Source organism: Pipistrellus kuhlii, unplaced genomic scaffold (assembly GCF_014108245.1).
Source record: "Pipistrellus kuhlii isolate mPipKuh1 unplaced genomic scaffold, mPipKuh1.p scaffold_m20_p_2, whole genome shotgun sequence".
NCBI classification, from domain to species: Eukaryota; Metazoa; Chordata; class Mammalia; order Chiroptera; family Vespertilionidae; genus Pipistrellus; species Pipistrellus kuhlii.
This window is the reverse complement of record NW_023425515.1, coordinates 76,079,895-76,092,976: the sequence shown is the minus strand read 5'-3', so window position 1 is coordinate 76,092,976 and position 13,082 is coordinate 76,079,895. Positions and strand designations below refer to the sequence as shown.

Here is a 13,082-nt window from a genome sequence, read left to right as displayed (position 1 = left end):
TCAGTCTACTCTGCGAACTGCCAAAAATCAGTAAGGTTTTCTGTTTGCAAATAGAGAAATTTTAATTTAACATTATTTTATTTTTTAAAATATGTGTTGCTTTATTAACTATGTGGTTCAAGCACAGAATGTATTTCAGCCGATTCCATAAACACTGAAAGACAATCAAAGATTTGGAGAAATGTATACAGCCAATCTCTGCCATAAAGCAACAGAGTATCAGGCATACATTCTGCTCCAAGAAAACCATCATTCTTTTTCTGTTAGGAGTACTTTGGGTAAAAGCATTTCCCATACTCTTTTATGCTATATTATTAATCAAGGTCAGTTTTATTTTCTGCAACAGTGTTGTGAGATAGAATCTTATTTCAAGTAGGGATATGTCTAATCAGCACTTAGATTAGAGGCTTCTGGGGGGAACACATATGTTTAAGGAAAATGAGCGAAGGATTGTATTATGTGTCAAGTCTGCTTCCCCCAGGCCTGTATTAGAGTTGGACATTGTGTATTGAATAATGTATATTATAAAACCTGAGATGATGTCTACTAGTTCCCATTTCTGTTTAAAGTATTAGGTTTGCCTTCTCCCTAATCTGATCAGGATAATACTTTTGCTTCATCTACTGTAGTTAGTTATGACATCTTCTATATGATTAGAAAGCTCTGCTAACCCTCTTTTTAGGATCACTCACAATTCAATGGTAAATAATTCCAATCATAATACAACTTGTTATTTAGTAAAATCATGAATATATTAGTGGTGTAGTACAGATGAATAATAATCCATTACTCAGGATCTTCTTAAACCATAAAACTTATAGTCATTAAAAAGTCATGGGGCATGGCTCATTTGGAGATTAGCATAATATAGCATTATGCCAAAATGGATGTTGTTTAATTAGTTGTTTGGTTTTCCTTCCTCTTATTTTAAGACAAACAAAGAATAACTGCATGGCACAGAAATTGACAAGAAAATTGAGAACTCTCTGCCTTCTTTGCTATCAGAACCCATATCCAACATGTCTTATTTTTCTTCTGTGATCCAGACTTACCTTTTTATATGGTCACTAGAGGCCCAGTGCATGAAAATGCATTTACTGGAAGAGGGGTCCCTCAGCCCGGCCTGCCCCCTCTCACAGTCTGGGTGACCTGGCGATCAGGGAAAGGTGGCGTCCCATCATACCTCTGCTGCTGCCACTACCTGGGCGGCTGGGTAGCCGCCATCTGAGGCTTACCTGTGCCTTGGGCCAGCCCTAGGCTGCTAGGGGATCAGGGGCCTGGGGGACTCTGGAGGCAGGTGCGTGGAGCGGCTGGGCCTATCTTGGGGCGGGCCAGGCCTGCGGTACTGAGAGGACTGGGCTCTGCCGTCTTGTGGCTGTGGGCACCTCCATTTTTGAGAGTGTGACAGTCAGTTAGCATAATCCCTCCTTATTGGCTGTGAGTGCTGCCATCTTTGAGGGTGGGGCAGTCAGTTAGCATATTCCCTCCTTATTGGCCGTGGGCTCCACCATCTTTGTGATGGTGTGAAGGTCAATTAGCATATTCCTTCTTTATTAGGTAGGATTACCACAACTTTGCCAGTGTATTAGTGCTACTCCAGTCTCTCTAACTTCTTTTTTTAAAAATTTTTTTTTCTTTTATTGATTTTTCACAGAGAGAAGAGAGAGTGATAGAGAGTTAGAAACATTAATGAGAGAGAATCATCGATCAGCTGCCTCCTGCACACCCCCTACTGGGGATGTGCCCGCAACCAAGGCACATGCCCTTGACCGGAATCGAACCGGGGACCTTCCTCAGGCCGATGCTCTCCACTGAGACAAACCGGTTTTGGCCAGTCTCTCTTAACTTCTAAATGTTTTTTTGTTTTGTTTTGTTTTTACCTTCCAGAATTTTTAATTTCTTACTGGCTTGTTAAGAACTACTAAGTAGTATCTTTTTTCCATTCTTATCTTTCTCACACTTTACTGCCTGTCTTCTAAATACATAGTCTTTTTATGATTTGGATGAAACATATAATAATAGTTACTAGAATCTGATGGACTGTTTCAAAACATGTGTGAATTGTTATGGAAGCAGATGATTTATCCTAGGCACTACTGTAGTGGGCAAAGTATTATATATTTATGTACTTATATTTATGTGTTAATTTTCATTTAATATATGTAAAACACATACTACATTTATCTTTTCTTTTTTCTTTTTTTTTGTAAGAGAACATTTATTGGGTAAATTATAGAGGTAGAAAAAGAAATTCCTAGAAGAAATGGGCTTAGGAAATGCATTATGGAGGTAAAGGAAGGGCCCTTGGAGCTTGAGAGTGAGGGAGCTTTGGGTAAGAGGCCATGGGGGTGGGGGAGTGGAAGGGTGGGAATAGACAGGGGCGTGCTCCCAGGAGGGAGAGTACACAGGAAATCCTTCCTAAGGGTTTAAGGGCGGGGCCTTAGGGGAGGGCGTCCGGAAGATCTCAGTGGAATAGTCAGCAGCTTTCCAGGTGTGTCTTTTCAGGGTAGTGGACTCCACTGATTGACTGGCTGACACCAGGGCCATTATTCAGTGCAGCTAGTCCTGACATTAGTAGTGGCTGGATTTTCTATCTTTTGATTTTTATTGGAATACCAAAAGTACTGATTTTAAATCATTTGATTATAGAGTGTTTAATACTCTAGCCTTAATTAAAATTGAGTACCTAGTGCCATTTATGTATCAAAAGCAAAGAAACTCTTATGTGCATTTATAAATGCTAATGTAGAGGTAGATTTACACTTTCTGCAAAACCAGTGTGGACCTCAGTTCATGAGAAAAATGCTGTCTATGGCATAACATATTTCTTAGTATAGAAAGGTCTTGGCTATATGAATCCTGGGAGTGATTTTCCCCCCCCTCATATTGTCTACTTTCCTTGATCTTTGAATACAAATTATGGTATTTTTAAAATGTATAAGTACTACCAGCAAAAGGATAGAAATGGTATTTAAAGAACAGTCATAAACGGCAAAACAGCAACACCACTTGACAGGAATCTCTAATCTTTGCCCTAAGGTGTTGAGATTAACCCAATTTGTAAAAAAGCCTTTCCTTGTTTAGAAACTAATGACACCAGTTAAGTTATACCAACCTAATTTTAGAAAGATAAATTATGAATGTTGGAATGAAAACAAAGCAGAAAAATTAGCCAACATTGGCAACATTATAGAAATCAATTTAAATTTGCATCAAGCCAGAAACTGTTTGTGAATGATGATGCTTCTGTGTACTTTTCTATAACTGTAATGAGAAAGAATTATATTTACTTGATTAAGGACTGGCCTTGCTAATTGTGAAACTAGGATAAAAAAAAAAAAAGTCTTTTTACTATAAGTTTCAGATACCTGTATTCATATCTGCCTATATCCCTTGCACAATACTCTACCTTTTTAAAAGAATGTCTTTTGTCCATTGCTGTAGTCTAGGGGTGTCGAACTCAATCAGAGAAGGGGCCAAAATCTAAAATCCAGCCTAAATTGCGGGCCGAATGGTTTACTGAACAGTCATAAACTGTCATTGTGATGGAAACGCAGCGGAGTGCAGTGATGACAGCGCGGTGCGGGCCACATTGCAAGGCCTGGCGGGACGGATTTGGCCCGCGGGCCTTGTGTTTGACACATGTGCTGTAGTCAGTTGAAAGTGATGCAAATTGAGTATAGCTGTAACTTACACAATTGTAGCAAAATATACTAATGCCTTAAGTACAGTGTTTCCCAAACTTCTCTCATGATGAGAACCACCTGGTGGAGTTGTTAAAATACAGATTCTTGAATCCCAACTAAGAAGTGCTAAACTAGAACTAACTCTGTCTTAAAGCACTAGTTAAGTATACAATTTTACCTATATGTTCCCAAAAATTCTAGTTTAGCACTTCTTAGTTGGGATTCAGGAATCTGTATTTTAACAACTCCACTGGGTGGTTCTCATCATGAGAGAAGTTTGGGAAACATTGCCTTAGTATATCATTATTAAAAAAAAATAAATCACTGAATGTGTATCTGTTTCTTATTGCTGCTATAACAAATTACCACAATTTTAGTGGCTTAAAATAACACAGATGTATTATCTTACACTTGTAGATGTCAAAACTTTAAAATCAAGGTCTGGCAGAGCTGTGTTCCTTCTAGAAGCTGTAGGGGAGTGCAATAGACAGAATGTTTGTGTCCTGCCGAAATTTATATGTGGAACTCTACTCCCAAAGGTGATGGTATTAGTTAATGTCGACTTTGGGAGGTGATTAGGTTATGAAGGCGGAGCCCTCATAAGTGGGATTAGTGCCCTTATGAAAGAGCCTAGAGAGTGGTCTCTCTTCCCTTTCACCATGTGAGGACACAGCGGCCATCTGTGAACCAGGAAGCAGGTCTCCACCAGATGTCAAACCTACTATTATATAATATAACCTTGATCTTGGACTTTCCAACCACCAGAACTGTGAGGAGTAAATGTTTATTGTTTAAACCACCTAGACTATGGTATTTTTGTTATAGCAGCGAACTGACCACACAGGTAAAGCCAGTTGATAATGATTTTCTTACCTTTTCCAACTTCTAGCAACAGCCTGCATTCCTTGGCTCCTGGCCTTTAGCCAGCAAACCCGCTGTTCTAACCTTAGTACCTGTTATCACCTTCCTTTCTCTGACTTTCTTACTTCTGTTTTCCATATCTTTGTGAATACATTAAGCCCACTCAGATAATCCAGAATCCTTCCATCTCAAGAACCTTAATTTTACCACATCTGCAAATATCCTTCTGCCATGTAGATCTTTATTGTTAAATCTCAATTATTGGGAATGTGCTCTAATTGTTTAAATATAGATGTGAGACATGGAACTGACTGGACTCAAATCCAGTAGAGGTTCTGGAATACGATTTTTTTTTTTTTAAGTTACTGATAAGTAGAGGTTCTGGAAAGTGATTTTTTTTTAAAAAAAGTTACTGATTAGTAATTGCTCTGGGGTTATCACCACAACATCAAGATGAAAAAAAATTTAGTTTTATGTCTCAGTAGATCACCTTGCCTCTCATTCCACTCTTCTTTTCTTTTTTTTTTTTTTTTTTAATATATTTTATTGATTTTTTACAGAGAGGAAGGGAGAGAGATAGAGAGCTAGAAACATTGATGAAAGAGAAACATCAACCAGCTGCCTCCTGCACATCCCCCACCGGGGATGTGCCTGCAACCAACGTACATGCCCCTGACCGGAATCGAACCCGGGACCCTTCAGTCCGCAGACCGACGCTCTACCACTGAGCCAAACCGGTTGTTTCGGCTCACTCTACTCTTCTTATTGAGGCTATCATGAACTTTCTTTAAAAACAAAAGATTTTTTGATTTGAGAGAAATAGAAACATCGATGAGAGAGAAACATCAACATCAATGGGTTCTTCCTGACGGGGAGCCGAAATGGCAACCTCATGGTGCATGGGTTAAAGCTCAACCACTAAGCCACACCAGCCGACCCTATCATGAACTTTCTTTACTTTAAAACATCCTGATTTCCTATCCATGCTCCCATCCTGTTTCCCATGAAGAGCTGAACCCCATCTTTTAAAAAACTAACTTCTCCATTTGTAATCTGAAACCTGGTACTGCTCTTCTCCTGGATCTGCATTTATAAATAATTGTAAGTCTTCTCTTTCAAACAAACAAACAAACAAAGTCTTCTCTTTCAAACAAACAAACAAACAAACAAACAGATAGATAGATAGATAAATATTTCTCCCTATCTTTTCCCTGAAGCTACTCTTTCATCTAGTAAAGACTTAATTTCTTTTTAAATTTCTGCCTCCCTTTAAATAGGCATTCTCTGAGAGTCTGTCTTTGGTCCACTTTTTTCTTTTCTTGCTCTTTTCCTAGGAAATCCTACTTAGTCCCATGACTCCAACTATCACTGAGTCCTAATTTATTTTTTTTTCCCCTTGAAGGTCAGCTGCTCCGTCCCACCTCCCCGTACAAACCACTCAATATAGTAAAAGTAAACCCATTTTTTCATCATGTTCTATCCTTATCCTCCTATCCTTAAAAGATCCAGAGTGACCAAATCAAGTACACTCTTGTCTTTCCCATGTTGATTGCTTTGATTACCATTTTCCTAGTCACCCAGGGATATGTTAGAGAGAATAGTTGTGAGGCTATAAAACATCCAGAGTTATTGCGATCTGAGTCAGGATTGCAAAAAACTTTAAAGTATGTGAGCTTCCTTGCCCTCAAACGCCGTCGCTTGCTTTTAATGTGCCTAACCGATCTAATGCACTTTCCTGATTGCACGCAGGTCTGCGATTAAGGCGCTGCGTCCTGGAGGGTTACTTGTGTACTCTACATGCACGCTTTCCAAAGCGGAAAACCAGGATGTGATCAGTGACGTTTTAAACACCTGCCGCGGCGTCCTGCCTGTGAACATAGAGGAGATGGCAGGGACTTGCTCCCGAGACTTCGCGTTTGCTCCCACTGGCCAGGAGTGTGGGCTCTTGGTGATCCCAGAAAAGGGCAGAGCGTGGGGCCCGATGTACGTAGCCAAGTTGAAAAAATCATGGACTGTGTGAACTTGGTGATGTGCATTTTGGAAACTATGTCAATGTACTATTGTATTTATTTTTCTGGGCGCTCTACATGTGAACATTTAAGCAATTATGGAGTCAGTTTCCTTGGATCTGTTTTGGAATCCTACTTAGTACTCTAGCATCTTAGCGTTTAGGCTTGAGAATTTTCCAGGTGTGTATATTTTTCCTAGAAATACATCCACAGCAGTGATTTAAGGAGGTGCAGATGGTGTTTATTCTGTATAATGAAATTGCTTTTACTTGGCATTTTGTAGTTAAATTAATCCACGTGGTTTTGTGCATAGGATGTTTAGAAGTATATTCTATCCATGAGTTGGTACTTTGAACCTTCAAAAATGAACATTTGCTGTCCCTTTTATAATTTTTCTCCTTATCAAATATACAGATTCTTTGAGAGTTTTCTTCCCCCTCCTTTTTTAAGAAGTTATTGGTATTCTAAGACTAACTTCTTAAGCAGCTCTATTTCTAGTTCTACCAAAATATGTTTCCTACTTAAGTTGTTTTTTTGTTAAGGACTGTCTCCTGTTTACTGCAAAGGTCAGTGACTACTGACACCAGCTTTATTTCTCCACGTTTTTGTATTCACAAATACAAATTGAAAGGGGGAATTACGTTGAAAGGCCATTAGAAGAGCAGATTCACATGCACAAGTTTGACTTTTGACATTCAGCTTGTAGAATAATGGAGTCTATCCGGCAGACTATAAAGCAAGTGCTTGAAACAAAACCAGGATGATTAATAACTGCAATAACTGAACTATATTTGGAGAGTTTTGTTACATAATTGCAGTTATAATGAGCACCACAGAATCTGATTATCTTAAAGTTGCAATCTGGAGGGACTTTTATTTCACTCTGTTATGAAATGTTATACGAGAGTATGATGTCACATGTTAATGCACAAGAGGGAGACGTGTAATGAGAGTGGATTATACTATTACCAAAACCCAATACATTTACCAAAGCGGCTCCCTGTTTATATATATCTTGGGAGTGTTGTACACATTTCTGTAGATGTGCTTAAGAGTTTTAGTTTCGGGGTGGATCATGTGTTTTCTCTAGAAATTGCTTCACTGAGAGCCCAAACATATTTTTCCAAGTGTTAGGAAAAAGTATTCACTCTTCAAGAGATTACATCATTTTGTAAATATGCATTAAAAAACACCTCTGACTATATAAATATAAAATTCTTCCAAAGTTGAATCTTTTTGAATTGCTTATTCTATTCTGTTCATGAAAATAGACTATTTACCCATTAACATTTTTTATTTTGCAAGCATATATTGTATAACTGGGCTACTGTAACTGGGAAGTCCGAGGAAGAATGTTTATTCTATACCTTCACTCCATAACCTTTTTATCTTTTTAGAATGCTTCATGAATTTGCATGTCATCCTTGTACAGAGGCCATGCTAATCTTCTCTGTATGGTCTCAGTTTTAGTAGATGGGCTGCTGAAGTGAGCGCAACCATTTTTTTCTTTATATCTATTCAATATGTTTAAAGAAAAGCTGGATCCCTTAGACTCAATCAGATATACTGGGTTAATAAAGAAGATTAGTAATAATGGGAAAATGTTTGTATGTGTGTGCTTATTAATTTTTTTCAATATGAAATCCTGTCTTTAGATACTATAGGTTTAAAAAGTGCATTCATTCTGAGTAGGTTAATCACAAAGTAAAATTTCACAGTGCACTTTATTGAATGCCATTATTTCACCAAAACAATGCCATGAAGCCTATTCTGAGTACTCAGTGTGCCTTTGGATTAGACCATCCTATGATTACCTCAAAAATGCAACTACATATGTGTATACAAATATCTCACTTTATTATTAACAATCATTATAGTGAGACAGCTGACATATATCTATTGACCACTAAATATTTGATTAAATATATATAACTTAAAAAAAGATAGATAGCTTTTTTGATCTTTTAAACAGTCTCAGGAGTGATCATTGTACCTACCTTTTGTAGATGAGAAAACCAAGCTCAGTGCCATTCTTGGGCCCAAGATTAAAACTCGCTCCAAAGGCCAAGCCCTTGTCCCTCTGCACTCTGCTGACTCACAAGATATAGGTTGTAAGAACCCTCAGGTTTTACCCACTGGCTTTACCCTTGTTCTCCATTGCTCAGTCTTCTAAAGCAATTCCCTATCCACAGGGCATCTAAGGGCTAGTCAATATTTGTGTTTTTCTTTTTACCCCAAATATTTCAGGGTGTGTTCTAAAGAAGTACTTCTTGTGATTGTCATACCCAGAAATATCCCAAGGACATACTCTGTACCTTCCTTTTCTTTGCATATGCTGAACTGAAGAACAGAAATTTGGAGCAGCCTTGCAATGTCAATTGAAAAGCAAGGAGTAATTGATATTACTTTCTGTGGCATTGAGTTACTTTCAAAATAGCTTTATAAAAATTTAGGTTGCTTACCAACACATTAACTTCTCTCTGCCATCAGCACGCTGAACAGCCACTAGTTTCAGAAATAGACTATGAATATATGTAATGCATTTAAATGGTGTGTACTGAATTTTTAAAGCATCAGATACTATCTGTGGTTTGGAATCAAGGCAGTCGAAGTCCTTTTATCCAATTATATATATCCATCTAGCCTTATGTTCAAGATTGCATGTTATCCCCTTAGCGGTATTGTGAAAAATATCCTTTTATACAGGGTGAGTAGACATAAAATAATAGTGACCAGACCACTGGCTATGCAACTAAATAAAATTATCACAAATCTAATAGGCCCTTATCCACCTAGGCTGTATCTTGGAAGATAAGCATCATATAATCTGCATAGGCTTATGTAACTCATCTGGAAAATAAAAAAAATTGGAACCAAAGCAACATTTATTAGATACCTGGAAGCCTTTGATGCAATTGAATGGGCTACTTGTATTATGTGCTGGGTAAATTTGACTTTGGGGACAAATTTAACAGCACAATTTATTTTCAACCCATTTATATGGTTCAAATCAATGGTTTATAGTCTCCCTTTCCTTGCCTTATTATTGCATTGTGGAGGGAAGAAAAGATGGTGCCCATGAATGATGCAACTCTTCAGGCTGATATTGAGCTATAATATCACCATGGGTATCTGAACGGTATTCAGGCGAAGTTCATAAGTTCACTAATATCTGCTGATAATCTACTTTTTGTTTCAAAAGCCCACACAACATCTGTCCTGAAAACACTAAAAGTAATGTCATAATTTGAAGTGGCTTCAAGCTACAAAGTCATTGGGTGTGAATCAGAAATACTATTTTTACAAATGGATGTTTTCATATTTTTCAAATAAATACCCAGTAGAGGAATTGCTAGATCATATGGTAGCTATATTTTTTTAATTTTTAAAGGAACTTCTGTTTTCCATACTGTTTGAAACTTTATACTGTAGTTCCAAACTTCATACTGTTTTCCATAGTGGCTGTATCAATTTACATTGTTATGCCTGAAATTTATTAACCACTAGAGGCCTGGTGCACAAAAATAGTGCACCCTCTCCAATCTGGGAGCCCTCTCACAATTTTGGACTGCTGGCTCCTAATTGCTCACCTGCCTGCCTGCCTGGTCATCCCTAACTGGGCCCCCCCTGCTGTCCTGGTCATCCCAAACTGCCCCCCTCTGCTGGCCTGGTTGTCCCTAACTGCCCTCCCTGCTGGCCTGGTTGCCCCTCACAGCCCTCCTCTCCCACCAGCCTGGTCACCCCATGAAGCCTGCTCGTTCAGTCATTTGGTAGTCCCTCACTAACCCCCCTGCCAGCTTGGTTGTAGGCAGCCATCTTATGAGAACAGGAGGGTTAATTTGCATATTACTTCTTTATTATATAGGGTGTTACTTCAATAAATTTTTAAAAAGAAATACTATCTTTATAGAATAGTTTCTATTCATATTATTGCATGACATTTGGGATTTTCATTAGGAAATGCTTAAATAATAGAGTAAAAAAAAAAAAGTAAAAATTGACCTGTAATTTAGTAGTAAGGTTTTTAAGGTTTCATTAAATCTAGGGAGGAAGAAAGCCTGGTAGAGTGTATACTTTATTTTTAAAAATATTTATTGTTGAAAGTATTATATATGCCCTCTCTTTTCCCCATTTACCCATTGTAGCCCACCTCCACCCCTTGCACCAGATTTTCACCATCCCATTGTTTGTGTCCATGCATTATGCATATAAGTTCACTGATTTCTTCCCATCCACCCACTCACACCTCATCACCTGCCCTCCTCCCCCCACCTTCCCTCTGAGACTAGAGTATATACCTCCTTAAAATTTAATTATCTCAATCAAATATTAATTCCATATCTTTCTGTAACTTTTCATAAATGAAGCAATTTCCTCAATCATGTGAGACTATACAGTCATGTTGATATTGTGCAAAAGCATATGCTACCTTAGGAAAAGGACTATTTTCCTCACTGGAAGCTATTTGATAGAATACGTCATGACTAAATTAAGCTTGCTATGGCTTGTCAAAAGGAACTTTCTGCTGTATATTGCTGTGGAAGAGCCTATTATACACAAATAACAATTCAACCTAGCAGATTCAACAAAGACTAAAAATGTATAGCCTATTGAAAAATCAAAAACAGGACTATAGCTCTTAGCTATTCCCTAGTTTTTAAAAATAAGTAGGAGTAAAATTATATATATTAACAAGAATGTATAAATGTAAGAGATTAGCATTGGTGACAGGAGAAAAGAGGGACCAGGCTTATTCCAGTTTATAATTAAGTAATAGAGAGACTAGTGGCCCAGTGCATGAAATTCGTGCATGGGGGTGGTATCCCTCAGCCTGGCCTGCACCCTCTCCAATCTGGAACATCCCTCTCAAAATCTGGGACCACTGGCTCCTAACCACTCACCTACCTGCCTGCCTGATCACCCCTAACCACTTTGCCTGCTGGCCTGCTCATCCCCAACTGCCTCCCTCCCTGCTGGCCTTCTCGCCCCCAATTACCCCCTTTGCCAGCCTGATCACCCTCAACTACCCTCCCCTCCTTGTCTGATTGCCCCTAACCACCTCTGCTTGGCCCCACCTCCATGGCTTTGTCCTAAAGGTTGTCCAGAAGGTCTCCCGGTCTAGTTAGCATACTGCCCTTTTATTATCATAGATTCCTCATTTACTCACCTAAACAAGATGTTAACAGCTTTCCAAAACGGTAGACCTTTCTCACCTTCTTATTTCACAGCAATACACTTACCTGAGGGGTGGAAGAACTGAGAGGACTGAAGAATTTGTTTGTTAGTGGGAAGGATTGCTGTCCATTTGTAGCTCAGAGCTGCCAACTCTTAAGAAAAGGAAAGTGGGGGCATGGTAGTGGCAAGTAGCATGATGCTACTAGAAATAGTTTTGGATGATATATGATATTTTTAGACATGACTAGCCAACATAACTAGCTATACCACATTTCCACATTGATAGACATCCGTTTTGACTTGAAAAATTATGTGTAAGTCTTAAATTATAACAAGTATGTTTAGTAAATTCAACAGACATACACAAACTACCTATGTTCTTTAATAAAAAGATTTCTTTATTCATATGTTCTAGTACAGTTAATCTCTGTTACATTTTTCTTAGGAAGCTATAGATATGCCCATAGATGCATTGTTTTTAGCTATCTAGTTAACTTGACCCCATAGAGTTAATTCAGGCTCCTTTTCCATCCCTCCATATTGAGTTGGCTGAAGCAATTTGTTAGTTCAGAAGAGGTGATTTTTTTTTTTTAAAACCAAGAGAGTGGTTCTGAAGAGGTTTAAGTGGGAGCAGGAATTTCACTCGCGGGTAGGATCTGGAATGAGTCAGTCAAACATGTTTCAGAAGTGAAGGACACTGATAGGCCTGAAGGGTTTAGGATACACAGGAAGAACATTACAGCCCCCAACAAGGTTTATGTGTTCATCTACCTGGTCACACCCTCTGTATTCACTGAGGATGTTAGTATCTAGCTCATATCTTCTCCATTGCAGCTCCTGCCACAGGCTGAATTGAACATCTCTATGAAGAACTTGTCCAATACTCTACCTTCCTGATTCTCCTTCAGTGACTCTGTGTCCATTGTCTTCAGCAACTCACACTCCTAGGTATCCCTTAAAACTTGGCATTGTCTGGAGCCACACTTTCAATTGACCTTTCTACATGTTGGAAATTTTTTAACTGCCCTGTCCAGTATGGTAGTCATTGCAAGTGAAATATTACCTCATACTTGTCAGAATGGCTATCATCAAGAAATTAACAAGCAACAAGTGTTGTCGAGGATGTGGAGAAAAGGGAACCCTTGTGCACTATTGGTGGGAACACATTATGGTGCAGCCACCATGAAAAGCAGTATGAGGTTACCTCAAAAAATTGAAGATGGCCTAGCCATTGTTGCTCAGTGGTTGAGCATCAACTCAGGAACCAAGTGGTCACTGGTTCAATTCCCAGTCAGGGCACATGCCTGAGTTTTGGACTCCCCCTTGTGGGGGAGTGCAGCCAATTAATGTT

General features: G+C 38.7%; 1 protein-coding gene and 1 non-coding gene across 2 annotated transcripts in view; one reads left to right on the top strand and one right to left on the bottom strand.

Annotated features, from left to right (window-relative positions):
- NSUN3 (NOP2/Sun RNA methyltransferase 3) overlaps nt 1-8,153 on the top strand; it is a 67,265-nt gene extending 59,112 nt beyond the window's left edge. Inside the window, exon 6 of the mRNA XM_036448276.2 lies at nt 6,297-8,153. Within this exon, the coding sequence (XP_036304169.1) occupies nt 6,297-6,567 (271 nt within the window). The 3' untranslated portion in view covers nt 6,568-8,153. The remainder of the gene's footprint in view (nt 1-6,296) is intronic.
- On the bottom strand, nt 7,944-8,050 carry LOC118725014. Its single transcript, XR_004989781.1, has one exon. It is a non-coding gene; the product is annotated as a U6 spliceosomal RNA (small nuclear RNA).
- Nucleotides 8,154-13,082: the final 4,929 nt, after the last annotated feature.